This window comes from Aspergillus mulundensis (genome assembly GCF_003369625.1).
Source record: "Aspergillus mulundensis strain DSM 5745 chromosome Unknown scaffold_5, whole genome shotgun sequence".
In the NCBI taxonomy this organism is placed as follows: Eukaryota; Fungi; Ascomycota; class Eurotiomycetes; order Eurotiales; family Aspergillaceae; genus Aspergillus; species Aspergillus mulundensis.
The window spans coordinates 601,608-628,306 of record NW_020797893.1 but is presented as its reverse complement, the minus strand read 5'-3'; the positions used below and the strand labels follow the sequence as shown (position 1 = coordinate 628,306).

General features: G+C 51.9%; 12 protein-coding genes across 12 annotated transcripts; 8 read left to right on the top strand and 4 right to left on the bottom strand.

Annotated features, from left to right (window-relative positions):
- Positions 1 to 384: 384 nt before the first annotated feature.
- DSM5745_05552 (HPP family protein) lies at positions 385 to 1,349 on the bottom strand (the record flags this gene model as incomplete). Its single annotated transcript, XM_026747568.1, has 2 exons — positions 385 to 978; positions 1,026 to 1,349. The coding sequence occupies 2 exons, from the start codon at positions 1,347 to 1,349 to the stop codon at positions 385 to 387; spliced, it is 918 nt and encodes a 305-aa protein (XP_026603400.1).
- A 981-nt stretch (positions 1,350 to 2,330) lies between these two features.
- On the bottom strand, positions 2,331 to 3,624 carry DSM5745_05551 (putative NAD binding Rossmann fold oxidoreductase; the record flags this gene model as incomplete). The annotated part of the gene is made up of 5 exons (XM_026747567.1): positions 2,331 to 2,542; positions 2,596 to 2,683; positions 2,739 to 3,142; positions 3,195 to 3,290; positions 3,342 to 3,624. The coding sequence occupies 5 exons, from the start codon at positions 3,622 to 3,624 to the stop codon at positions 2,331 to 2,333; spliced, it is 1,083 nt and encodes a 360-aa protein (XP_026603399.1).
- Positions 3,625 to 3,869: 245 nt separating this feature from the next.
- DSM5745_05550 (O-methyltransferase) lies at positions 3,870 to 4,798 on the bottom strand (the record flags this gene model as incomplete). Its single annotated transcript, XM_026747566.1, has 3 exons — positions 3,870 to 3,911; positions 3,961 to 4,713; positions 4,760 to 4,798. The coding sequence occupies 3 exons, from the start codon at positions 4,796 to 4,798 to the stop codon at positions 3,870 to 3,872; spliced, it is 834 nt and encodes a 277-aa protein (XP_026603398.1).
- A 1,124-nt stretch (positions 4,799 to 5,922) lies between these two features.
- On the top strand, positions 5,923 to 7,465 carry DSM5745_05549 (putative exo-polygalacturonase; the record flags this gene model as incomplete). Its single annotated transcript, XM_026747565.1, has 6 exons — positions 5,923 to 6,177; positions 6,241 to 6,506; positions 6,559 to 6,638; positions 6,685 to 6,926; positions 6,974 to 7,043; positions 7,104 to 7,465. 6 exons carry the CDS (start codon positions 5,923 to 5,925, stop codon positions 7,463 to 7,465), a joined length of 1,275 nt encoding a protein of 424 aa, XP_026603397.1.
- Positions 7,466 to 8,460: 995 nt separating this feature from the next.
- DSM5745_05548 (uncharacterized protein) lies at positions 8,461 to 9,436 on the top strand (the record flags this gene model as incomplete). Its single annotated transcript, XM_026747564.1, has 3 exons — positions 8,461 to 8,475; positions 8,514 to 8,726; positions 8,780 to 9,436. 3 exons carry the CDS (start codon positions 8,461 to 8,463, stop codon positions 9,434 to 9,436), a joined length of 885 nt encoding a protein of 294 aa, XP_026603396.1.
- Positions 9,437 to 11,197: 1,761 nt separating this feature from the next.
- Positions 11,198 to 13,289, top strand: DSM5745_05547 (putative alpha-L-rhamnosidase B; the record flags this gene model as incomplete). The annotated part of the gene is made up of 3 exons (XM_026747563.1): positions 11,198 to 12,119; positions 12,182 to 12,389; positions 12,440 to 13,289. 3 exons carry the CDS (start codon positions 11,198 to 11,200, stop codon positions 13,287 to 13,289), a joined length of 1,980 nt encoding a protein of 659 aa, XP_026603395.1.
- Positions 13,290 to 13,955: 666 nt separating this feature from the next.
- On the top strand, positions 13,956 to 14,645 carry DSM5745_05546 (cupin domain-containing protein; the record flags this gene model as incomplete). The annotated part of the gene is made up of 1 exon (XM_026747562.1): positions 13,956 to 14,645. The coding sequence occupies one exon, from the start codon at positions 13,956 to 13,958 to the stop codon at positions 14,643 to 14,645; it is 690 nt and encodes a 229-aa protein (XP_026603394.1).
- An 810-nt stretch (positions 14,646 to 15,455) lies between these two features.
- DSM5745_05545 (uncharacterized protein) lies at positions 15,456 to 15,794 on the top strand (the record flags this gene model as incomplete). Its single annotated transcript, XM_026747561.1, has 1 exon — positions 15,456 to 15,794. The coding sequence occupies one exon, from the start codon at positions 15,456 to 15,458 to the stop codon at positions 15,792 to 15,794; it is 339 nt and encodes a 112-aa protein (XP_026603393.1).
- A 1,442-nt stretch (positions 15,795 to 17,236) lies between these two features.
- On the top strand, positions 17,237 to 18,099 carry DSM5745_05544 (uncharacterized protein; the record flags this gene model as incomplete). Its single annotated transcript, XM_026747560.1, has 2 exons — positions 17,237 to 17,469; positions 17,526 to 18,099. The coding sequence occupies 2 exons, from the start codon at positions 17,237 to 17,239 to the stop codon at positions 18,097 to 18,099; spliced, it is 807 nt and encodes a 268-aa protein (XP_026603392.1).
- Positions 18,100 to 19,318: 1,219 nt separating this feature from the next.
- On the top strand, positions 19,319 to 19,726 carry DSM5745_05543 (uncharacterized protein; the record flags this gene model as incomplete). Its single annotated transcript, XM_026747559.1, has 2 exons — positions 19,319 to 19,532; positions 19,575 to 19,726. 2 exons carry the CDS (start codon positions 19,319 to 19,321, stop codon positions 19,724 to 19,726), a joined length of 366 nt encoding a protein of 121 aa, XP_026603391.1.
- A 2,243-nt stretch (positions 19,727 to 21,969) lies between these two features.
- Positions 21,970 to 23,491, bottom strand: DSM5745_05542 (uncharacterized protein; the record flags this gene model as incomplete). The annotated part of the gene is made up of 5 exons (XM_026747558.1): positions 21,970 to 22,876; positions 22,931 to 23,039; positions 23,102 to 23,240; positions 23,295 to 23,375; positions 23,408 to 23,491. 5 exons carry the CDS (start codon positions 23,489 to 23,491, stop codon positions 21,970 to 21,972), a joined length of 1,320 nt encoding a protein of 439 aa, XP_026603390.1.
- A 699-nt stretch (positions 23,492 to 24,190) lies between these two features.
- DSM5745_05541 (MFS transporter) lies at positions 24,191 to 25,861 on the top strand (the record flags this gene model as incomplete). Its single annotated transcript, XM_026747557.1, has 1 exon — positions 24,191 to 25,861. The coding sequence occupies one exon, from the start codon at positions 24,191 to 24,193 to the stop codon at positions 25,859 to 25,861; it is 1,671 nt and encodes a 556-aa protein (XP_026603389.1).
- Between the last annotated feature and the right edge of the window lie 838 nt (positions 25,862 to 26,699).

The window sequence follows — 26,699 nt, the reverse complement described above, 5'->3', positions numbered from 1 at the left end:
AACACTAACAGCGGGCGAGGAGGTGGCAAGGAAGAATGACTATCCAGCAGTCAGAAATGAGGCGATGGAGGAGAATAAAGCCACTGGGAGGAGAGGGTGAGAAGGCGAGAATCAGAGATTGCAGCTGCAGCGATTGTGCTTTGAGCCTGAAAGTCGCGGCCAAAATCTTCGAGTGGGCCGCCAAGAGTGGCGTCCATTGGATGAAGTACGTCATTCGAGGCCATATCGGGCAGTGACGGTCACGTGGTTTTAGCATGACTAATTACCGCTATTCCATTGCTGCAATGCTCGATGGACAATCATCCAGGAACAAGATGATTATATGTAGCTATGTATAGAGCCGATGATATGTACAAACGCTGAACAAGGATATTGTGTGGTAACTTAACCATGCCTCATCCGCTCACTAATCCTTTCGAGCACTTCCTTCTCATCCGCATCCAACCACAGATTATCCGACCACTCGACTTTCCCAGGCCGAATAACAACCTGCATGGGCTCTGAGTACTCAAAATCCGACGATGACGAATCACTCCCCTGCTTGATCTTCGGCGCCTTCTCAACATCCTGCGCCTGCTCCTGCCTCGCTTTCTTGCCCAAAGGATGAGGCGTCCACCAGTACACGGGAAACCGGCGCTGGATGTTATTGAGTACCAAGGCGGCCGACAACATAAGCGAACAACCCAACAGCAGGACTGGGATAAGCCACCAGCCAACAGGGGCAAGTTCAGTAGCGCCGAGCAGAGCGGTTGCTCCCGCGGGCGGATGGACCGTGTTGGTAAGGACCATGGCCATGGTGGTGATGGCGCAGGCAAGAGCCCCCGCGAGCTCAGGCTTAGATTCCGCGCTGGGATTCAGGGCAAAGAGCTTGGCGATAGCAATGCCGATTATGCTTGCGATGACCTGGCTGAACAGTGCGTTTCGCGGCTGGGCGAAGGGGGATTCGATGGCCGCGAATTCCAGCACGGCTGCGGCACCCTGTTTACGTTAGTGAACACTCGACGGTTGAATATGAGGGTTCATACGAAACTGCCCACGATGATAGGCGCATGGTGGTTCTGGAAAGCGGGTACACGCATTGAAACCTCGGAGATGAGAAGCACGCCGCCGAAGACACCGATTAGGGACCAGAATGCGATGACCACATTGCCCAGTGCCTTTTGAGGTTTGTCTCCTCTGTATCCGAAGAAATGCGAAACAGGTCGAGGTAGTAAGTGCCATGGCGGCGCTGGAATGAAGCGGTTCAGCACGGCATCAATGTCCAAATGCCAGCGGGCAAAGTCAATGCGTGAGTGCTGTGAGGAATGCTCGCGCGCCGGGCCGCGGTCCCGGTTCAAATTCCCTGTCATTCTGCGCCTTACCCGCTGTAAGGGTTTGCCAGATTCTTTGGCGCCGTAAAGAGTGGTATAGAAGCAAAAGCTGGATCTGGAGTCGCAGTTTCCGCTTGTTGATATATCGTCGTCGCCACCACGGCAAATATTTCCGCTCGACTCAACAACCTCACGACGAAAACGAAGGTTCAAGGAAAGAAAACAGGAATCAGAAAGCCACCCAAATACCATCCACCCCCAAGAAGTGGAGCGAAGCAACGCAAAGCAAGGGAGAAACAAACGTGCCTGTCGCAGCGTGGATGAACCGGACCAGCGGACTATATATCCCAGTCCCAGTACGTAGCCAAGCCGTTACCCCAGATACTGTACTCTCCGACCCTCAGCAGCGTAACCAAACAATCTCACCTGTCTGACGAGAGGCGGCGAAGGGACATTATGAACACTGGCCGCGACATGGTCTGTGAGCGCCCTTATACCCGACGTACCGTATCTCCGCGGAAAGGCGTGATTTATACGCGGAGGAGTGAGGAGAAGGCGTGAGAGCCTGTGAGGAGAAGGCAGAGACGTTAGGAATCCAGGGCATTTGATTGCAGCGGTTGCGGTCATGAAGCGCGCATCTTCCTGGTTCTTCCAACCATATAGTTTGGGTTGGGTAATGGGAATTCCGGGGTGGGCTTAGCGCGGCCGGGGCCGAGGATCGCTGTACGTAATTTACGATGCGGTCATGCGGCGGTATTCGCCAATTGCTGATGGACGGTGAGTGAGAGTCGGGGATAGTACCTAGGTAGTGACAGTACAGTACCGGAGTATATGCGAGCTATTGTTATTATTGGTGTGCTCGAACTCTAGATCTATAGACTAAGTAGAACAAATATCGTCAGTCGGCAGGGATACCGTACCGACTCAAGGCCGAGTATACTCCGCGTGAATCTCCGCATCAGCGGCTTCTCCTCACGAGGGGTCCGTAGTCACCATCTAAATTCTAAGTTACTGACAACCTTAGAAGTCCAACGTCTTGCCCTGCTTGGAGCTCTCCTGCACCAACTCGATTAAACGAATGACCTCCGCTGCCTCCTCGCCGCTGGCGGGCAGGTCGCCCTCGCCGGCCAGAGCCCGGGCCATCTTCCGGTAGTATTCTGACCAGGTAGGGGGCTCGACGGTGGGAGTGACTTCGCAGACGGGCTTGCCGTCTTTGATGGTGGTGAGGGTACCTTGGCCATGTTAGTTATTCCTTGAGGTGAAACGTGAACTGGACGAGAAATACCGTATCGCTCGCTCGGCTCTCTGCCGTATCCACTGTCGCCTGGCCTCATACCGGCCTTGAGTTGGTCTTCTTGACAGTCAAGGTGGAACTGTCCGTCAAAGTCAGCACTCAACATGCACCGATCAAAGATGGGAAGAACTTACCTTCTTAAAGCTACCCTTGTCACCCCTAACCCAGAACCTCAACTGCTCCTCCTCGGCACTGACAACACCCGCCTTCGCCGTAACCAGCACACCACTGTTATAGTGTAGGAGGACCGTAAACGAGTCTTCATATCCAGAAGTGTTGACTTCGCGCTGCGACCCAACGAAACCAGTCACCCGGTCCGGCTTGCCAAGCAGATACACAGCCTGGTCCAGCAGATGGGAGCCGAGATCATGGATCGCGCTGCCTCCGGGTACAACCTTGTTCTTCCACTTCGAGACGGTAGGCGCGGGTTCTTGGGGACGGTGGCGGTCGAAGTGGGTTTCGTACTCGACGACGCGGCCGAGCGAGCCGTTCTTGACGAGCTTGGAGAGGGTGACGAAGTCGGCGTCCCAGCGGCGGTCTGCAGTGTGTATTAGTGGTTTATCCGGAGTTGGCTATGGGTGCATTCGTACTCTGGTAGACGGCGAGGAACTTGTTCTGCTTCTTTGCGATCTCGACGAGCTCGGCGGCTTCTTTGTAGGTAGGGGTGAATGGTTTCTCGCAGATAACTTTGGCAATCAGCTCACTGCCACGGTTGGCATTTGGAATCAGGAACGTACCGTGCTTTCCACTCTCCAGGGCCAATTTGCCCAGGTAGTAGTGTGAGTCTGGCGCTGTGGTGATAACAACTACATCGACCCCCGCATCCTGAACGAGCTCCTCGGCGCTGCGGTAGGACTTGATGCCCGGGTGGTCCTTCTCGGCGTCATTCTCGGGAGTGGGAGTGCGCTGAACAACAGCATACAGCTTGAATTGCGGGACGTCCTGGATGAAGGGGATGTGGAATGTTTTGGCGCTGAAGCCGTAGCCCACGATTCCGACGTTGAACGTTTTGGAGGCCATGGCGGGGTAATGTACAGGTGATAAGGGGTATATGGAGAGGAGGAAAAGAACTATAGAATAGCGCACGGGATAAGAGCAGGTTATATACGAAGAATTGAATGTGATAAATATTGCCCCTAAGAATGACACTTCACCCAATGTGGGGGAACTCCAAGGAAGGTCCTGGCGACGGCAACTCTGGCTCTGGCGGGGCACCACAGCCCGGCCACTGGTTTCCGATCGGCATTGCCCGATTTCTTCCCATTCTATTCCTGTATCCCAACACATCGCGTCACCTCAATTGCATCCTTTATCCATTAGCAATGATGTCGAGCTTTGAAGAGAGGGATCACTCACCCGACACCCCTCTGGCTGCCTCAGCACACTCTCATACACCAGGTTCGGGTTCCCGAGGATCTCGAACTTGGGCACGCTGTTGTTCCCCATGAAATCGTTCACCGTCCTCTGCGCGAATCCCTCAGTTGTATACGCCTTGGACGGTCCCTTTGCAGCTGCCTCCCGCTTTTTCTCAACCGAGCTCCGGACGTACTCCAGATACGGCGGGTTGCCCGGCATGATCACATTATCTGCCGCAATGACCGAGACACCTGGGACAATCTTCCCTAGCTGCTCGCACAGCTTCAAGTCCAGCGTATATGCCGGCTTATAGTGGTCGATGAACAGCAGCTCAACCTGCTCTACCGCGCGACTCTCAAACAGCTGGTTCAGGAGCACGTCACTGCGCCCGACCAGGATGCTCACAAAGTCACGAAGTCCAGCAAGTTCGACAAGCATATTAGCGATAGCCGCATACTCTGGGTTGAGCTCGAGGCTGTAGTAGCGGTTTCCTCCATTGCGGCGGACTGCGTCCCCGAAGAGGATGGCGGAGTACCCGACGTAGCAGCCAAGCTCGATCATTTGCTTCGGCTTATGCGTCTCAATGAGCTCGGTGACGATAGGGCCCTTTTCCTGGCCGACTGTCATGAAGTGGTAGGTCTGGGAGTACTCATCGATCAGCTCGAGCACTTTCTGCGGACTGCCGCGGATGGAGTCGAGGTTTGGCTGGTTGTAGATCCAGTGTAGGAGTTTGAGTTCGCGGCCATCCTCTCTCTGTTGCTGTCAGTGAAGGTTCATGAAAGGTAGGAAGATGGCTTACGGATCGCTGAGGGGGTGCTTGAGCGTGGTTTTCTGACATTATGTGAGTAGTAGGTATAGCGAGCCGGGCAAGGACTAAAGATAAGAGTCTGGTGATGGAGCTCCCGGCATAAGGAGCAGGGCAAACTAACTTTTTATACCGATTACCCAGCGTATACCACAGTCTATCGGACTCGGGCAACATCGCCGCGAGGGACAACAAAATGACGTTATCTCCGCCCCTTACTGAACGAGGTGGCCAGACCGAATATGTCTTCCATCATGATGTTGAGGCTGCACAAGAAGCTCGACGACTGGTCTACCGAAGTGTATCAGTGGAGTTCAAGCATTAGCAACAGTCGAATGAGGTATTTAACCCCGGCTCGGTGCAAGAGCATAGGGCCGAGCCTCGGAGATAAATACGGTATGGGTTTGCGATGGCGCGAAACCCACCACATTGAGTCACTCCTCGGATATAGCCAGATGTCCTCGGATTTATGGTTCGAGTCTATGGCTGCAAGGGTCTAGGTTCTAGGTAAGGGGTGCTGCCTGTCAGGCTGTCACCAAGAACCTCGTTGCCTTGCTGGCTCAGGCAGATGAGCGCAGGAAACTGCCCAATTCAGCTGGCTCTTTTCGAACGAATTCCATACCCAGCCCTGAGACATAGTACTAAGGTCCTATCGTCCCATGTGGAGGGATTGGTCATTTTTAGACATCTGATGTGATCTGATAAGATTGTCAGCGAACTTTGGAAGCCGTATCTATTCCAGATGCAAGTCTTCCTCCCTACACTGGCCATTCAGCTTATACAGCTTCATGGATGTGGCATAATGCAGACTGGTGCTATTTATATCGGCAAGATACATGCAAAAAAGCCCTCGCTGCCCATTCGCCCGAGGCTCGGTGGAATTGCTCTGCATTGCAACCCCGCGTTTCCCCGCAAATTCAGGAGCGGCGTTGTTGATCTCGCCATCCTCAACGATTCAAGAGGACCTGACTGTAGCCGATTATCCCATTCGTGCGATAATAATGGCCAATTCTCTTGGAAGTGTAAGGAAAGTGGCGCTGGACCCTGAGCAATTCAGCCGCTCAGTTGCATATTTATGTCATCCTTGAGGCCTAGTTATACGATGGCGTTCTTCTCCCTTTCTCTGGCAAATAGCACCCATAACAGCATTGAACACAATGCATTTCTCCCGGATACTCGCAGTCTTTACTGCCTTAACCTGCGCCTCTGCAGGCAGGCTCTCTCCCAAAACCTGTGTCATCCCAGCCTCAGGTACCAACGAGACCGATGACGCCCCGGCTATTATTTCAGCGTTCAAGCGGTGCGGGCGCGGCGGAAAAGTCGTCTTCAAGCCAACGACCTACTACGTCAACTCCGTCATGAACATTTCCTGGCTGCAAGACGTCGACATCGACCTGCGCGGAAATCTTCTTGTGGGTTAAGCCCACAACCTCCGCATTCCAGCCAGCTGACTGAAGGTTCGTTTCTGCACGCAGTGGAGCACTGACATCCACTACTGGCTCAACAACTCGCTCGAAGTCGGGTACCAGAACCAGTCGACGGCGTGGATTCTGGGAGGCGATAATGTTCGCATCAACGGTCATGGCGTTGGCACGCTCGATGGCAACGGCGACTACTGGTATGAGTGGATACAGGAGCAGGAGAACACGTCAAACTACCCTGGACGGCCCATTGCTCTGACGCTGAACGGGTTGACGAACTCGGTTGTTAAAGGAATTAACTTCCTACGGAGCCAGATGTGGTACGTACCTTGACTAGAAGAGGGAACTGAGAAAAGGTTGATAAGGTGGTAGGACGATGGCGATCATATACTCCCACCACGTCGAGTTTGACAGCATCCTGGTAAACAATACTGGGAATAGAGTTGATAGCTGTACGTACACCAAGCCTTTAGACACGAAATGCTAACAACCGCCTAGCCAACACCGATGGCGCGGACACAATCCGCTCGTCACATATCAGTTTCAACAACCTGACCGTGTACAACGGCGACGACAGCATCTCGTTCAAGGCAAACAGTACAGACATCACACTGACAAACTCCCACTTCTACAACGGCCTCGGAGTCGCGATCGGCAGCATCGGCCAGTTAAACGACCAGTTTGAGACGGTCGAAAGGATCCGGGTGGAGAATGTTTTCTACGACAATACGCTCCACGCTGTACGTGATCTACCTCTCTTTCTAGACCCTTCTAACAATCTCGTCAGGTCTACTTCAAAACCTGGACCGACGATCAAAACGGCTACCCGCCCAACGGCGGCGGCGGCGGCCTAGGCTGTAAGTCCTCCCTACCTCCTTTCTCTACACCAAAAGCCAGCCAACCTTAACGTGATACAGACGCCTCAAACATGCTCTTCAAAGACCTAACCGCCACCTCGATGCGCGGCTCCGCCGTCGCAATCTCCCAATGCACGCGCTTCATCGGCGCCCCCGGCGACGGGAACTGCACGAACTCCCAGTTCCAGATCAAGGACATCACCGTCGCGAATCTGCACGGCACGACGGAGTCCGAGCGCGTCACGAGCTTCCAGTGTAGTGCTGTCGCGCCGTGCACGAACCTCGGCATGTTCGATATTGATTTGGAGTTTGGCAATGGGACGAAGGCGGAGGAGTACCTTTGTGGAAATGTGGAGAGGCCCAGGGGGTTCGAGTGTACGGGGTCGGTTTGTGAGGGGGGGAGTTCGACGGGGGAGTGTTAGGTGGAGAATTCATGGGAGGACGGGTGTGGATGTTGGACACATGCAGATGCACATTGCTGGAAGATGGTATGGTGCCTTCCCATGGGAGTACTGAAGTTAGGGTGCACGGGTAACTAATGGCATTTCTCGATATCTTTTCCCTTGGTCAAGAACACAGTACCCGTGGTCCAAATTTGAATAGCTCGAGCCGGGGTGATGATAACAACACAGTTGCGAGGTCAAATCTACTCAAGGACTTCAGGAATGCACTCCAGTGAAGCATAGGTACGTAGGCTCTCCTAAGGATGACAAGAAGCTTGAAAGCATGCGTCACCTGGGATCTCTCTACCTGACCTACCCAACTAGGTAGTTGTCCCGAGCGGGCCTGGTCCCTTCATAGCTCTTCTTGGAAAGCAGAGCACGAGACGTATCCATTCCACCGGACCAGTTTCCCACACCGGCCCCATGCCTGCTTTGGTCAACAGGCTGTCCACGCGCACTTGGAATTGTCCTTGGGCCTTAGCTCTTCTGGGAGCCTTTCGAACCAATCTACCCCAGGTCCACCGGAACATGCACAAGTCTTAGGAAGAAGTCGAGGTGAATGACGAATTCACCTATGACTAACGGACCGGAGATCTGTTAAATGGAATTAGTCCTGATATCCATGACACTTGCCCCGATGACTTCAGTATGAAGAATGTTGATTAGGTGACGTCCATTGAACATATGTACATGTATACGGAGCAATATCCCACCTCCAAATGAGAAAGATCAAACCATCCAAGAACATCAGATAGAAACGACAGTCTGAGCCTCGCCATAAGAAATACCATTGTATTTCCAACGAGATCTTCCAGCCGATTCCGAGTCCAGTGGAGCCAGAGTCCATACATTCAAGGCGTGTCCGAGACGACCAATTGCCATCTACAAAACGCTCCGACCAACGACTAATCACGCCGAGCGAGTCTATAAAACGGCTTTGCTGGATTCATCATCGACCGAGAAGCACATCGAGAATGTCTTTCAAGAAAGTGGCTGTTTTCCCTGCCTCGAACGGTATCGGAGGCAGCACGGTCAAGCATCTTATCCCTTGACTTCCGCCAAAAGATCGGTTGTCTTTATCGCTCGCCGTCCTGAGCAACTAGCGGACGCTTCGTCTTCCGGTGCAACCATTCGACAGGCAGACTATGACGACGATAACAGCATCTTGAATGCGTTTGAGGGCGTGGACACTCTCTTCCTGATCTCGTATGCCTCAGTCGAGCATGAACACAGATCCGAGGTAAGTCAGATGCAAACTCACTTCCACTTCCGAAACCGTGCTAACGGGCACAGCGTCATCGCTTCGCCATCAACGCCGCAATCCGCAGCGGAGTAAAGCACATCTTCTACGACTCCCTAGGGTACGGCGGCAAGCCCGAGACCAAAGAGTCGGTGGCCCATGTGATGCAGCCTCATCTCGACACGGAGAAGTATCTGGAGGAATTGTCCGCGAAGAACCCAGGCTTCGGATACACGGTAGTCCGCGAGGGCCCGTACACGGAGTCCTACCCGCTGTACACGGCGTTCTTCGACCCAAAGAACCCAGTGAGCGAGATCAAAATCCCACACGACGGGCCCGGGCCGGGCATCGCCTGGGTCAAGCGTGAGGAGCTGGGCGAGGGCACGGCGGAGCTACTGAGGCGATTCGCCATTAACCCGGCGGGCTTGGTGTATTGTCAACGCAGCGTGTTACTTTCCGGAGCCCGCGTGCTGTCGCTGCAGGAGTCGGTGGATATCTTGGGCAGAGTGGCCAATGTGCCTGTCCGGATCCGCCGGGTCTCCGACGAGGAATTCGCTGCGCAGCCGCAGGTCAAGCCGAACTTCGTCTATTGTGGAGTTGATTACTCGCTGTTGTGGGCTACGACCTTTGATGCCTTCCGTCGGGGCGAGGCGGCATACGCGTCGTCACTCCTTGGAGAGCTCTTGGGGCGTGAGCCGGAAGATGATTGAGACAACAGTGAGCAATTTATAGTTCTGTCGTGTACCTGTTGGCGGCTGTAGAGCAAATGATGGAGGGGATTTGAACTGATTTGCTGCCGTTAAATACACTTGGGCATGTACGCTAGATGATGTGTGTAAAAAGAATATTTGGTTCTCTCTTTGTGTCTACATTAGTGGTTTGGGAAAGTCTACTTTCAGATAACAGATTTGTCTGCTGCTTACAAAGTAGCAGTGTAGTTGTACCAACTATTTGGAATGAATCTACCTAGGTATGGTATAAGGGCGCTGTAGCCATATCCCCTGGGGTTTTCTGCTTTCAAGGTTAGTTGCCCCAAGCCAATGCTTTTTTATAGCTTTTCTTTACGATGCAAAGCACAAAAATCATAGATACTTGGCTAACTACTGTTAAATAAGTATAGGTTTGGTACGATTCAAGGATAAAGGTGTTCTGCCATATGGTAAGTCATGTATATATGGCCTTAAGATGGGGTAGGTAGACATGAACCTTAAGATAAAAAGCACATTTATATACTTGAAGATACCCGCTAGACACATACGCCTTCTAAATAGATATACCTTGGTATCTCAATACATCTTATTAATATACGCGCTCCGCCTCTGCGAATTTGCGTTGGTGGAAAACGGCCCAGGAACGGAAGCTTATCATACGCAGAACATTTTAGTTATTGCCGTAAACACTCACGGCTGAGCCAAGGAACACGATAGATGATATATAATATGTGTTAACGGGTTCTTAACCTTCGTCGGGCTTAGGGGGCGTAATCAGGCAGACAGATTGTCTTGCACGTTGCTTTAAGCGTGGCGCGTGTGTGATAGTTGCAGCCTGCCAAAGGCGGGGGCTACAAAGAAGCATTTAATTGGTGGGCAAGGTAATATATCTACATTAAGATATTCGCCTCTTCTATCTCTTCTGGGTAGTGTGTTTCGGGCTGTTTGTTGCTGGGACTTGATTCGGAATTAGGGTTTTCTTTTATGGAAGGAACTGGAACCCTAAAGTAGGGCTAGACCGAGCCGGAGTTTTGCAATGGATATGCTTACCTACAAAGCACTGGAGGTGACTACGAACTATGGCATCTACATGGGACCTGGATATAAGGTCAACTAAGTATGGTAGGTACCTACGTTGTCTAAAAGTGGCCGTGGCTATGTTCTGTGGTTCTTCATTGGCGTAAAGTTGAATTTACATTGCACCTGCTAAGCCATATCTATCCTCCGCCATCTGAGCAGCAAGCCAATCATGGTAGCTTTAAGATGACCGAGCAGTGAGACACTCTTTTCTTTGGATCTGTAGGTTCGTTCTAGCCTCGAGTGCTTGTGCTCTTATGTTGCATTTTAATATGGAATCGTGCGACTGGCTACCTAGGTAGGGTACCTTTACTTAGGTAAGTGCCGGATGACCCGGACACAACTTCAGAGCAATTCAACAAGAACCCTCGATGGGCAATGGTACCTGGATACGTACTTACCTAGGTAACGTATACCCCGCATCCTCGGTGTCCGGGGTCATTGCGGAGTACCCAGACCATCTCGGGGCAAAATCGACCGAGTCATGCATGACCCCAAGTTTCAGCAGAAAAGCCGATCCCTAACTGATTCAGTCAGCCGGACAATTAGAAGCCAGGAATTGGAGCTTTGCAGGTGGAATGCATGACACGACTGCGCGGGGGGATTGGCATATTTAGTCATAGTTCCCCTCGTGCACCACGAATGCACCACTGTAAACCCCCCTAACAGCTCTGACTTTCCGTAATGCGCCTTTACCTGCTAGCTCTGGCCACCGGGGCAGCAGCCTCATGCTGGCGAAACTCATCCTGCACCGGCCCTGCAGAGCCCTCGTTCCCTGGCCCCTGGGACTCAAACAACTACGCACCAGAGTCACGATTCATCCAGCCAAAGTCCATTCTCTCCTTACCAGCGGGGGAATATGTCTCCGACTACCCATCCGACTCTGCCCCCTCCATTAGCACAGCCGACACAGGGCTAGTCTTCGACTTCGGCATCGAAGTCGGCGGAATCATCACGGTTGACTACGAACTCTCTGCACCAAACGCAACGCTGGGTCTAGCATTCACCGAAGCAAAGGACTACATCGGCAGACGTTCGGATAACTCTAATGGCGGGACCGGAGCAGACGGGGCTCTTACAGCCCTTCTTACATCGGAAAAGGGCACGTACACCATGCCAGACGCCAAACTGCGCGGGGGATTCCGATATCTCACGCTATTCCTCACCTCGTCCAATACAAATGCGACTCTGACAGTCAAGGATGTTTCCCTTGAGTTGGCATTCCAACCAACATGGTCCAATCTCCGCGCGTACCAAGGATATTTCCACTCGTCGAACGAGCTGCTCAACAAGATCTGGTATGCAGGCGCGTATACATTGCAGACAAATTCCGTCCCTCGAACAACATGCCGCGTCTCGGTGAGTTCCAGCACAGGCTGGAATAACAATGCCGTCTGCGGGCCTGGCGAGACGGTCCTGCTGGACGGCGCAAAGAGAGATCGATGGGTCTGGATCGGCGATATGGGCGTTGCGGTGCCGAGTGCGAGCGTGAGTACGGGGGATACGGAGAGCACGAAGAATGCGCTCCTTGCGATCTGGGATAATCAGACGCCGAGTGGGCTCTTGCCTAAGGCTGGGCCGCCTTATTTGAGGGCTGATAGTGATAGTATGTTCCACTCACTCAGTCATACAATGGGAAGGGAAGGGAAGGGGAGGCTAATGGTGCAGCGTACCATCTATGGACGATCATCGGGACATACAACTACTTCCTCTTCACGGAGGACTACGACTTCCTGGCTGATATCTGGCCACGATATGTCAAAGCGCTGGAGTATAGTCTGGGCAAGATCACGCCCGACGGGATCATGAATGCCACGCAGACTGCGGACTGGGGCCGCTGGAATTACGATACCCTCGTTGCTTCTGCGAACATGCTGTACGTACAACCCACCATCTACCCAGCTAGGCCTTTACTAACTGAAACAGACTCTACCGCTCCCTCGTCACAGCAGCCTTCCTAGCCCCCTACGCAGACGCAGACACCGACGCAGCAAGCTACACAGTCGCAGCCGAAACCCTCCGCACCGCCATCCTCACACACCTCTACGACGCCTCGAAGGGCGCCTTCAAAGACAGCCCGCACTCAACCCTCTACCCACAAGACGCAAACAGCATGGCGCTCGCATTCTCCATCTTCTCCCCAACCTCCAACTCCACCACCAACAACACCAACGAGGCATCCCGAGTCTCAACCTACCTAACAACAAACTGGACGCCCATCGGTCCCGCCGTCCCCGAACTCCCCAACAACATCTCCCCCTTCATCTCGTCCATCGAGCTAGAAGGCCATTTCGCGTCTGGCCACCCCGAGCGCGCGATACAGCTTATAACAGATTTGTGGGGGTGGTATCTGGCCCATCCGAACGGCACGCAGTCGACTGTTCCCGAGGGGTATCTTGTCGACGGGACCTGGGGATATCGTGGGGACCGCGGGTACCGGAATGACCCGCGGTATGTGTCGCATGCGCATGGGTGGAGTAGTGGGCCGACGTCAACGCTGACGGAGTATGCGGTTGGGTTGAGGGTTACGGGGCCGAGGGGGGTGACGTGGAGTCTCAAGCCATTGGGGGTGGGAGTCGAGGGGTTGGGGAGTGCGCAGGCCGGGTTTACGACGGGGCTTGGGAAGTTCAGTGCTGGGTATCGGGTGGAGGGGGGTAAAGTCAGGGCTTGGTGGAATGTCCCTGAGGGGACGAGGGGGTGGGTGGAGATTCCGGGGACTGGGCAGGAGGGGAGGTGGGTGGAGGGGGGGAAGGGGGAGGTGGCGGTTGAGTTGTAGATCCTTAAAGCTCGAATAACTTAGGTCCATAGGTAAGATGGAGATATCTATGTTTTACTATGTGGCACCAAAGGCCCTGCCCGCTGGGGCAGCATACACTATCCAGTATGATATAATGTCCACAGGTAGGTGAATGTCAGATATGAGTCCAGCAGGCAGTGTCACGATTGTAAGCCTGCCTCTTAGAGACATCAGACTCAAATACTTACAGTAGTCAACTTTGTGGCACCCGACCATTAGAGTGATTAGCTGGCGAGAGGAGTACACCTTCCTAGGTACGGACATATTGACCTAGGGCTGGCTCACGAGTAACCCTACCTGACACTACCTAGGTACATACCGCTCCGTTGTATAATCCAAAAGCAGTTTAAAGCCGTCTATAAAATGCCTATCAATTCTAGACAACGTTTCAATTGTCCGTGAATGACAAGCATTATATTACGGAAGACAATCCTTGGAGCGTAGTATGGTACACTCGAGGGGTATACCGGGAAGCACACCCGAGAATCGGGTAGTGGAGCCGTTGATAAAGGCTGCGTCCCCGCACGCCAGTTGGAGATCCGAGATACCTTCCTGTCAGTAAGGACACTCTGCACGATTCCCTAACTTGTGATCATTTCCAGACCCTGCCGGTACTAAACAAAAGACCCTACCATACCTTTCAACATGACAACCACCTCCGAAACCAAAACGTTCACAATCAAACCCACGCCCCTAATCCCCAACAACCCGAAACCCCTCCTCCTCTACAAGAACTGCTTCGTCCGGGACGATGGCAAACTCGATCTCGCTCGCGCCTACGACACCTTCACGTCCAACGCCTGGGACGTCAAATGGGTGACCCGCTACGGCCGGCAGCAGACATCGCACTACCCCCCGACGACGCACGAGGTCATGGTCGTTGTCTCGGGGCCGGGGGTTGTCCGGTGGGGCGTCGCGGATTTGAGGGACCCAAGTAACTGGGAAGAGCATACGTATGGTTCCGCATTCGAACAGGGCGGATTGGAGATTGAAGTTGAAGTCGGCGACGTCTTCTTGGTTCCGGCTGGGGTTGCGCACAAGAGCTTTGACAAGCGCAGCGGTCAGCACGATGCCGTTGTTTTGACGGGGGAGACGGCGCATGCGATTGAGCTTCAGGAAGGACAGGATGAGCGGGAGAGGGTGTTGGGTGTGGAAGCAGAGGGAGAGCTGCATGGGTTCGTGATGATGGGGGCTTATCCGAGGGGTATGAATTGGACTTGGGGCGCTGGAGGGGACCATGTTGGACGGTTTGAGGAGTGTTGGAGTGTGTCGAATCCGGAGACGGATCCTGTTGTTGGGAAGGGAAAGGGAGGGCTGTATAGATATTGGGCTTGATTGCCATTCAAGGTGAATGCATTGACAATAGGGTAGGTATGATGTTCAGCTCCGGGTATGCTACCATAGTACTTTGTTCTAACAATGACGAGAGGCCGTGCTTGGGTCAAATGTGTAGGCATTGGCTAGCATCCATACGTCCATTATATATTTCTTTTGGGATAGCAATTTGAAGAGACTACCTAGACTGAAACCTTTCTAGGCTACGGCATAGTAAGGGATGCCGCCGTATAAGTGGATTGGTCACTTTGCCGGCGCAATAGGTGACTCACAGGGCATATGGTTATATCAATACGCAGAGACGCAAGGGAACCCCGACGCCCATTTTTCAAGGCCGAACATTAAAGTTGTACATCCCAGTGTGACACGGATGTTGCCTCTGACTGGGTTTTAAGCCCCGGACGGCTAGGGCTATCCTACGCGAGATTAGCCCTAATTTCACTCTATGTATTGGTATGGAAGTCCAGTGTCGGGAAAGAGTATCCAACTGTTATGGTACGAAGAGTCATACATCGCGGCAGCCATTTCCGGCTGCGTTCCACGCATTCCCCGCGTGCGAAAGCATGGCAATGGCTGCACTCGCTCTCTGGAATTTGGATCCGGGGATAGAGTCAGATCTTGACTCATCCTTGATTCCGGCGAGCGGCTCCGGAAATCCATAGATATAACTTCTCTTTGCGTCGTGCTTGCTCTCGAGATTCTTCTTCCTTTACAACTACCCATCTGCTCATCTTTCCCATCTTCACTTGCCAGAGACTATCATCTCCTCTCACATCTTCTTGCTCCAGCAATACCGTCCCAAATCACAACATGCACCTCTTCTCAAAGCTCATCCTCCCCACCCTGACCCTCCTCACACTCACAACTGCCGCTCCAGCCCAGCTCGACCTAGTCGAGACTGAGGCAGCCTCAACCTGCACCGATAACACACAGTGCACGGCTGACAGCACCACCGGGGCTCTCTGCCAGTTCGCCTCTGCCAACGCGACCGAGGGCGTGTGCATGCAGTTGGCAGACGGAGATACCGTAAGCACAGCGAAGTGCCAGAAGGATGGCAAATACTGTCTGATTGACCGCCACTGCTGCTCTGATAACTGCGATAAGATCTTTGCGACGGATGTGGGGACTTGTCGGCCGCGTCGTCGTTAGAATGCAAGCACGATCACTTTCTGTGCGGCGTAGGAGGGTTCGAGCGAACCAGTCATAGGTGCAGAATGTGCCCCAGGCGTTGAGTCTGTCATTGTTTCATGAGCTATCAAGTATAACTAGGTCTTGTTTTTTCTTAAGAAGAATGGAGAACGCAATTTCGTGGCAATGGCACCTAGTTGAATAAAGAATTTGTATTCCGTACTTGTGACTCAACTCCCCAGGAAGGGAGCAGCCAAAGGTCATCTAACCCTACCATATTGCCTAAGTTGCCTTGAGGTGACCCTACTGTTTGAACTCTGAACAAGCGTTATAGGAGCTTTTTAGTCAAACCTTCCAAGTTAACTCGCCAGACTCTCGGCTAAAGGTATTAAGACCATATCCATAAATCTTCCCGATCTATCACGGATCTATCATCGTGCTAACAGCTCTAATCGTTCTAGTCAGGCTAGGGGGGCCAGACTCCACCACCACTGGATCTCACCATTTGAAGGCTTTGAGGCTCTCGTCTTACCCACTCAAGCCGATGAAGTTGCGGCTTGGCAGAGCTTAGGCACGTTTGACGGAAATAGCGTATGGGACTAATCCGGCACTGCCTCTGCTCAGTGCCTTAGCAGAGGCTGTGAAGCGTCTGATCCAGATATGTCTACAATGATCCCATGATTCTTCTGCCGACAGCTTCACAATTCCCATCGAACAGTGCAGAAAAAAAAAACCAATGACAAGCTCCACAAGTCGCGCGATTGCCGAGTATATTCCTCTCGGTCCGCTCCAGACCGGCTCACGGTCTCATGATTAACCTGGAAGTCTCCACCTCGTGCGCGATCGTTTCCCCAAGCATGAGACGGCCAGTTGATGCCGCTCGGCCGTGTGGAGACCGGCCTCGCGTCGGGCCGCCTTCCAACCGTCATGGCGCGGAAGGGATAAATATAACCGCGGATCTTGGGAGCGTTTCCGGCACTGGGGGGATGTCTCACCCGGTGGCTGCTAGATAGCCGCGTCAGTTGACTGAGGCCCTGGCCCTTAATTTGGATGCTCTGAATCAAGGGACCCCGAAAGGCGCTGTGTCTCGAGGACTTCCCATGGCACTTGAGGTATTGGATAGTGGGGCATCTGGAAGTGACGAGTAACCCTCGTTTCTTTAATTCCTACACGCACCATCGGCGAATCAAGATGCAGGAAATCGGGATCAGGGGCTCGGGCGGTGTAGAATATGTAGTAGCCCCAGACTAAGACCGCCGTAAAGCGGTGATCGAAATTGTATTTTCCTCTGGCCTGGGGCTTGATTTTTCTTGACCCCCTTACCTAGTCGGCAGCAGAGCTTCCAAGGTGGTCGGATTTTCTTGTAAACTTCTCCCCTTTCCAAACAATCTTGGGCTTTTTCCTCCCGGCAACTCACCTTATGGTTTGTTCCTCACCTTTGCTCGACCAGCTGCTACGAAACCATGCCACAAACTCTAGGACCGCTCGACTACGCGTGCACGGATTGGCGGATCAGTAGCCAAAGAGCCGCAGATCTGTACAGTTCTGGTACCAGGCTTTGGACGAAAGAGGATCTCGAAGACATAGAACAACAACTGCGCCAATCCTATGCGATGAAACGATTTTCGGTCCGACGAATCGATGGAAACATACTCCTAATTTCCAATCCCATGTTCCAAGTCCAGAATCCTATCTGGTACGTGGATAGAGTATTCTGACCCAATTTCAGCCTGCAATCTAAGTTTTCCTTAGGAAGCCCCATGTCAAGTACCAAGAATATTGGCAACTTGTGAAAGCACAACCCAACGGCCCAATCGAAACTTACCTGTGCTCTTACATTGTAGATTGGAGCAATCAGACTGCACGAAACTTTCGACAGCTCATAGCACAGCCCATGCAAGCCTTTGACGAGAAACACTTGTTGTGGCAAAATAGCAAGACCTGCAAGCACTTGGTAGCCTTGGTCCAAGATATACTCGGTACAAACACTGTGAAGAAAGTTCTCTGCTTCGGACTTGGTGATTTCTGCCGCTCCGCGCCTGAATGGCTTAAAAAGCAGCATGACTCTTGGGACGAGAACTCGGAGGTAGAAAATGTGATGGGCTGCATGATCCAGCATTCGATGGCTCTTACTATCGCTCAAGTTTGTTGTGGCAATGAAACATTGCCATTACTTGCTCAGGACCCAGAGTATACGGAGGTCGCAGAAGATATCCTGACCAAGAAGGGATTCAAAATTGTTGGAACTCACGGTGCAGGAGGGTTCGCGGAAATCGATGAAGACTCACTCATAATATCACCCTTTGCTGCCGCCCCAGTTAAGTAGATTATTGCTGATCTTGCTCGGCCTGTGCTTATTATTTCCACCGGCTTTGAAGTCTTTAATAGCAATGAGTAAGTTCCCTTTTATCGATCCTCGAATCTGTCTAACCATGGAACTTCACAGAAAACCATTGGCAGATGCTGAATCTCCGAGAACAAGGCAAATGTGGCTTGATTATGATGCCTATAGCCTCTTAAGCCATCCTGATGACGTTAAAATATGCTCTGCATTAAAAGGATTACAAATATATTGTAGACGCCAGCAAACTCTGGATTCGCAAGGAGCCTGAGTTCACAAAACTTCTTATGTAGGAATGATGGAATAGAAACCATCGCAAATACGAAATGAATTTCAGAACTGGAATCCTATGTATATGTATAATTCCTCCTACTTGGTCTCTCCCATCCCTCGTACGCTGCGCTGGATTTCGTGAACTGTTTCAGAAGAGCCCACGGAGTCAAAATTTAGGATGATCCTTATGACTGGATGCCGTTCAAGCAGCTTCAGTGACAGTTCAAAAAAAAAAAAAACCCCACGAGAGTGATTCTTCAGAATTTCAAGAGACAACTGCTACTTTTGCTCTCTCTTAAAACAACAAGAAAGTGAACGGTCATTCGCAAGCAACGCAACGGTCAAAGCGTGCTGCTTAGGTTGATATTGGCCAATCGTTGCGGTTCATAGGGCTCAGCGTCTCTTGCCTATCATATTTTCAAGCATCCTTTTATCAACAGTGAATCACTTTTGAATTATTGGTTCGTTGGATAGGTCCGGTCAACAGTCAGGGAGCAGTTCACTCCCCACTACTCTCCTTCTGTCCCTATCCATACTCTCACTCTGTCAGTATCATTCTCTTTCCTCCTCATTACTCTCCTTCTGCTTGTTCGAGTCACCCAGCTATCTCGAGATGGCACGAAAGTATCCCAAAACCTCTCCGTCTACAATAATTGAGAATTTAGAAGCCAAGATGCGTTGCTATCTTAGTGGGTTCATGCATGCAGTGACTCTAGATTTAATGGGAATTACTGTATTTAGATCCTTGGCCAGTGTCAAATTCATAATCAGAAGCTTCTTACTTGTTACTTTAAGCTTGGGTAGCGATGCTGAATTAATCTGCTATCTGACGGCACGGCCTGTAGCCGGTCAGAAGCCGTAACTGATATTGTATATAGATATCCAGCCTCGCTATAGGCACTCGCTGCAAAGCAATATCGTTTAGCTAACCATGGCTTTCGAACAGTGGCAGATTTGTTTGACTCAATTCATCACATACTTCTGCGGCGCAGAGTCTCCCCTGGACATTGAGCTCTCATGTCAAGGTATTTCTATGCATTCTGAAAGCAACGCCGATGTGTTTGAGGCCCCCAAACCAACCAGCTCGCTCCAGCTCCCCCGGTCAAAGCCCAAGAACTCATCCTTAGGTGAACAGGACTCCACCCGTATGCTTCCCTGCTCTTCTCATTCTTGCTGCATGTACTTAGGCTCTCCAGGCAGCTCGATACTGTTACGCACCGAGCCACACTTAAGCGCAGGAGACCGTATCCCTAAGTTTGGTAGCTCAAGAGAAGCTTCATTAGGAACAGAGTACAAGGGTCTTATCCGTGACAACCAGGGTATGGATGACTTGTTTTAGGTTCTTCTAACTGCGCGACGTCGGCCTGATTATCTTCAGTGCCTCAGGCGATTCAGAAGTGAGGCCAAGGGGGACTTGGAAGATGCCCACTAGCCTTGAGGTGGCTTGGATGCAGATGCTGTGATTTTCGCCTCTATCTTTGATTCAATGCTTCACTGTTCCATTTTCCTCAGTATCATCTTTTGTGTTCAAGTCCTTCCTCAAATTATTCTGACTCGTCAAAACAAGATATTCGTTCAAGCTTGAGGTCTATTTCCCTCTTTGAATCCAACAATGCGCTTCAGGATTTTCGGGGTTAAATTTTCTGTTATATTTATCTATGCGGACTCTTGTAGCTCTTATAACGTGGATGAATCTTAATACCAGTACTATTAAATAAAAACATTAGTTTTGTTTGGTAAAGACTCTCCTAACTCGTGGGCACCGCGCCTGTATCTGCACCCAGGCCTTAAAGCAGGGAATTAATAGTAGAGAAAGCTCCTTTGCTAGTAAATCTACCTACAGGCGGCCCAACCCTAAGTTGGCCTGGGCTTCGATAAAGCACATTAATAAGCTAGGTTAATCATGGATATCTTTAGTTTAAGAGGGGCGCATACGACACCACCATACCTAAGAAACTAGACACACCACTCCACTATTAAAATAAATAGCGAACATGAGGAAACCAAAATAACTTGTTTTTAACAGCTCTTAGAAATGGGGCAGCGAGGCTGATTAACTTCGACGTAGGTAGATAGTTATTTGCTAAATGCTGATTACTTAAATGGTCCTAACTTAGATGCAGTACTAGTATATAACTTTATACTTTTACCTTTAATTATTGCTATCCTATGCTCTCTCTCTCTCATGGTTCTCTCTTAGTATCTATTTTCTTGCTTGTTTAGGTTATCTTTCGTAGCAGTACTTGAGCTAAGTGGTTTTAAAGCTAGAGGCCTTGCAGCGTTCCTCAAACCGGCAATTTTAAACATGATTAGACCGCTGTGGGCGCTTGAGACTAATAAACAACCTATTAGAAAACTAGGGATGGAAGTTATTAAGAGCTCAAAGGTTAAACTTACCAATTCAGGTCAAAGTCACAATTCTTAACAGGGCACCTCCCCAGGCCGGTAGAAAACATCATAGTCTTTGGTACAATAGACCAAGAGGCTCTTAACAACAAAGAGCATCTCCTAATAAGAGAAAGACTTGCCTAAGGGTATCAGCTCAGCGACGCGCTGTTATTTAGGCTGTGCCTTAAAAAGGCATTGTGTAATGTTATTATACATAATCACATTTAAAACCTTGCCTCCTGACTTCACCTACGTCTCCACGGGGTTTTAAATCCACTTAGGGTTATCTTGGTATCTTTTTAATTTATTGTTGTAAAGGCGGTCCCTCAGGACTTGTAGCTGTTTTTTTGGTAAGTTTGATAGCAAACTCAGCGTCTTGATTAGCATTGTCATGACCGGCGCGTTTGCTATTACCATTTCTAGCATTAATTCCTGCATGGAGCCTTTTCTGCAGCTCTTAAAGTCGCCGTTCGAGTTCTTGCAAAAAAGCTTTATTTTGGCCAATAGCATGCTAATACTTTACTAGTAAATACCTTGGATATCCAAAACTACTACCAAACAAAGGGTATAAGGAATATTTACTTAATATAAGCTAATATAAACCTGTCTTGCAGAGCAATAAAGTCATTAAAATAGATTGTCTCATAGCGTTCCTAATCTTGTCCGCGGTGTACTCCGCGAGCGTAGCCATTTGCTGCTGCAATATCTTTCCTGTCAACCTTTTGCTTTTTCCCCCTTGGACATTGTTGCAATAAAATCAAGATCAAGTTACTTGTCCCAGAGATACTGCGGACTCGCAAAAAAGCTAGAAAAGAGGATGACCAGAACTAAAAATGATAAATTCACAATGAGTGCACTTTGCACAGCATTTAAAGATTCAGGAAGTGGGAGAGTAAGAAAGGAAGAGGACTTCCTAGCACTATTCTGTTGGGCGCAGCAGTGGGTCGGGCTTTAACAGCCAGGCCTGCTTTTATCTCCTGACGCGGCATCTTGACTCACCGGGCTCACCCTGTTAAAGCAGCAACATCCGGATCAGGCAGGAAGGAGGTGCTCGTAGTTCTTTGGACGGTAGAAATACCTACCTAGGTAGATATCTTGACAAAAGGATAACTACCATACGCAGGCCGACCCATATTGATATAATATAATATGTCTACAAAACCCACTAACCTCCCTAATGCCTCAGCTCTCATATCACAGCTTAGACTTCGGCTTCTCCCTCCTGGCAAAAGTCTTCTCCGCAACATCCATCATCGCCCTCCACTCCTCAGAAAGCCCAACCCTCTCCCTCGCCGACAACCCCTTCCACCCCTCCTCAATCCGCCTCTCTTCCCCTTTCCACCTCTGCACCTCCACCCCAATCCACCCCCCAACAGCCTCCGCCGTCTCCCTCACCTTCTCCATCGGAACAAAATGCCCCGCCCCTGTAACAACAACATGCTTGACGCGCCCATACTCAACCCCTCCACTCCCCCCAACCCCCGTCCCCGTCCGGGTAGCAGCCTTCTTCTGAAGCCCAGCTTTCGACAGCGCACTTCCCTCCCCACTAACGTACAACACACCCGGCCTCACGTGCGGCAGGAGCCGGTACCCAATGATCCCCTCCGGTCGATAGAAGACCGAGTTCTTCCACAGCCCGCTGATCATATCCGGTACGGCGAGAGCGTCATGCGGTGGGCTGGGCCCGTAGCGCGAGTTATCGTTTTGGGTGTATGGTACGCCCAGCTCTTTATGCCGATGGAGATTCGGGCGCGCGTACGACAGGACTTCTTGCGAGATTGGGGTTGTGAGGGCTATCGGTTTCGCCTTCTCCTCCTTACCTTCTGAGCTTTGGTGCTGATTCTGATTGTCCGGATACAATGGCGTGGGGAGGTCCCTGAATGCATGCTGCATATAGCGCTCCCTTACGCGTGGGTCCCAGGTACCCATAAGCTTCTTCGATTTCCTCGCTGCCTCTTCCCGCGAGGCAAAGATGTCCTTCTGCTTTGCGCGCGTCATGATCCACCGGCTTTCTTCTGGGGGTCGACTGCTGGGGTATAGGAAGGGTTCGATGAGGATGAGCGAGGTGAGGAGGCGGGGGTGGATGAGGGATAGGAAGACCCTGATCATTCTTTAGTAAAATACTTTCAGTCTATGTGAAGGTAGGGCGACTTACTGTGCAACAGCACCCGCACTATGGCCGACACCCATAATTGGCCGGGGCATCTCGTGCCGAAAGGTCTGGATCAGTTGCAGCAGATCGCGGCTGTGGTCGAACCATGATGCTTGATATCAACGTCAGCTCGCTTGGCCCATATTCCTCAATCGGGGCAGGTAGATGGCTTACGGTCACTCCCAAGATACCCCTCATTAAGCACACCACTCCCTCCCTGATTAAACGAATCCGCGACCCAGATCGCCCGGATGCGGAATCCATCTGGCGCACTTCGTGCGTGGAGTTCTTCCCAGAGCGGCTCGTAGAGCTCCTATGAACACTTGTTAGCTTCAAAAAGGACAATTAAGGTGAATAGCCGACGGACCTTGGGAATCGCAGTCCCCGGCGCCCCGACGACTGTCACGTCGCCCGGCTGGGGCTCCGGATTGTCGATCGGCGTGTATTTCTTGACCCGGAGCTTTAGCGGCGCATCTTGACGGCTTGTTGCGCGTGGGTACTCGCGGATATATTGGCAGTCGACGGTTGTTCTGTTATTGTGAAGGGCGAGGGCGATGGGGGCATGGTGGTGGTGTAACTGTGTTGTGTACGAACTGCAGCTTGTGACGCCAGAAGATTAATTATGCCAGCGAGAAAAAGAAAGTTGCGATGGCATCATGCGTGGTCATGGCCTAGCAGCTGCGAGCCACAGTGGGACTGTTGACGAAATCTCGATTGCAGGCGAACTATGAGATCGCGGGCTGTCGATCGCGCTGATCGGGGTGAATGACTTGTTCAGGCTCACCGAACTGCGCCGAGGCCTTGACGCAAGATTTCTGGAGATGGACTAGGATATGTATGTTTGTGACACTTCCGGTAGAATTAAGCCTCGTCATCAACCAGGTGTACTCCGTGCCTAGGTACGGTATATACAAGCAGTTGGGGTGCAGCCGTCTAGCCCTAATCCCGCTGCATACCCGTGGACGTGGGTCCACCTGGGCAGCTCCTGCATCCAGCTGAAAGCAAACCTGGCTGATCTCGGCCTTTCCTTCCGCCATTGATTTCTGAATGGCCATTGATTCGGCAAGGGCGCAATCATCAGTACTCCATAAAACGATGTTGTCATACACGGTCGATCATCGCAAGGCTCGCTCGCTCGATCCCTACCGCAACCCACCCACCGACCCACCAGCTCTAGCGCTGCGCTGAATTTTCAAAAAGCGCCGTCGCGCCATTGTAAACACTGAAGACCTTCTGCGCCTCTTGCACAATCCTCGCCAAGCCATGTCTCCGTCTTTAATGGGCAAGGGCGAGGGCAGCGCCCCCTCACGCATCCCCTTCTGGCGCCTCCTCTTCGACCAGGGCGCCGTCACCCAAGCCGTAATCGACCACCCCTACCCAGGCACGGGCACAGAATCCGACCCCTACATCATTAGCTGGATCCCCGACGACCCGCGCAACCCTCTCCTCTTCCCGGCCGCGCTCAAATGGTCCATCACGGTGCTGGTCTCCATGTGCACGCTGGCCGTCTCGCTCGTCTCCTCCGGCTACTCGGGCAGTCTGGTCGAAGTCGTGTCGTACTTCGGAATCAGCCAGGAAGTCTCGTACCTGGGTATCTCGCTGTACGTGATTGGGTTCGCGGTCGGACCGATCTTCTGGGCGCCGCTAAGCGAGATCTACGGACGGCGCTGGATCTATATCGCTAGCGTGGGATCGCTGGCGGTCTTCACGGCTGGTGTGGCCGGTGCGCGGAATACGCAGACGTTGCTGGTATTGCGCTTCTTTGCGGGGAGTCTGGGGTCCGCGCCGATGGCTGTGCCGGGGGGTGTGATTGCTGATATGTTTCCTCCTGTTCCGCGCGGACTCGCGGGAGCCGTTTATGCCGCGGCACCGTTTCTGGGTCCGGTTCTTGGTCCTATTATTGGCGGGTTCATTGCTGAGAGCGGCGGGTGGCGCTGGGTGCAGGGGTTCCTGGCGCTCTTTGCCGCAACCCTAACGCTGGCCGTGGTCCTGCTCTTCCCCGAGACGTACGCGCCTGTTCTGCTGCGACGGCGGGCGCAGCGTCTGCATAGGATCACCGGACACAGCTACCGCAGTGCCTCGGACGACGGCGCGACGCCATTCAAGGGAAAACTGAAGATCGCGCTCTCCCGCCCCTGGATCCTGCTTTTCCGCGAACCAATCGTCTTTTTACTAACGCTCTACTCCGCCATCATCTACGGCATTCTATACATGTTCTTCGCCGCCTTCCCGATTGTCTTCCAGGAGGTCCGCGGGTGGTCCGAGGGGATAGGAGGTCTCGCGTTCCTGGGTATCCTTGTAGGATGTCTCATTGCTGGAGCCTACATCTTTCCCGTATACTTCTCGTACCGCCGAAAAGCCCTCGCTGCGAAACCGGGTCGCTTACCACCAGAGGAGCGTCTGCGCGGTAGTTTCCCCGCAGCAATCGCCCTCCCAGTCGGACTGTTCTGGTTCGCGTGGACGAATTCCCCGGGTGTACATTGGATGGCACCCATAGCCGCCGGCGTACCCTTCGGTTTCGGGATGGTCATGGTCTTCATACCCATCCTAAACTACCTCGTCGATAGCTACACCATCTACGCAGCGAGCGTGATGGCGTCTAGCTGGGCTCTGCGCGCGATGTTTGGCGCGGCGTTCCCGCTGTTTACGTCTTATATGTTTGAGAACCTGGGGATCCATTGGGCGGCGAGTATACCGGCGTTTTTGGCCACGGCTTGTGCGCCCCTGCCGTTTGTGTTTTATGTTTGGGGGGCGAGGATTAGGGCGAGGTCGAAGTATGCGGCACAGGCGGAGGCTTATATGCGGAAGGTTATGGGGGAGGGGGAGAAGGAGAAGCAGAGAGAGGGGGACGGGAAAGATGAGGAGGAGGGGGGAGCAGTAATTGATCAGACCTTCTTTACATTAATTTCCAAGGTTATGATAGAATACATATAACCTGAACTATACAGTCTATAGACTGGTTGATGAGGCTGGAAGCTCTGTTCAAAATAATATATAATCATCTGTCCCAACCCGCCTAAAGTTCCGGAACTACACTAGAAAAGGCCCAGTCTCCTAGGTATTAATACAACTACCGTGATATCTTGGATCAATTGAAGGCTGTTCCTATCGATTAACGACAACGAGGCTGGACCGCGATCAGTGCCGTGTAGATCTCCATCAAGCAGATCTTGGTCGCAGCTCCACTCTCAGTCCCAAGATTGTCGCCAGTTGGTCAGGGCGTTGGCCCGAAGGAAAGGAACCGACTCGGGCGTGCTTGTGATGTAACTCATGCGGGTCCAATAGGTGACTACCTACCTGAGTAGGTCGAGGACGCGGACGATTGATTGTCATGTAAATATAGAAGTATAGAAAATATCGCGTCTGAAGAGGACGGGCATTGCAGAGGGCATCTAACAATGTGTCGGGTATTCCAACAAGGGGACGGCACGGCATTGTCAACTAGGTATCATCAGAAGGCGCAATCCCAAGGCGTGGGTGCAGACAGAGTTGGAGGAGTCATGGAAGACCCAGCACTTACCGTTGATGATGGGTTAGTGCATATACCCATTATCTTGGATACTGGTCCACGGGTGCTGCTGGCTAATGCCGCATTGTAACATAACCTAACACCGGGCATGTAGCCCTAACTGACCTTTACTGTGTACTCACGCAGTTGTGAGTCTGACCTCTTCCTGCTTAAGCTTGAAATATATATACCAAACCATGGGCTTGGTCGAGCCAGACACATGCACACTTCTAGTGCAGATATCAGGTTTCTGCTTGGAAGAAT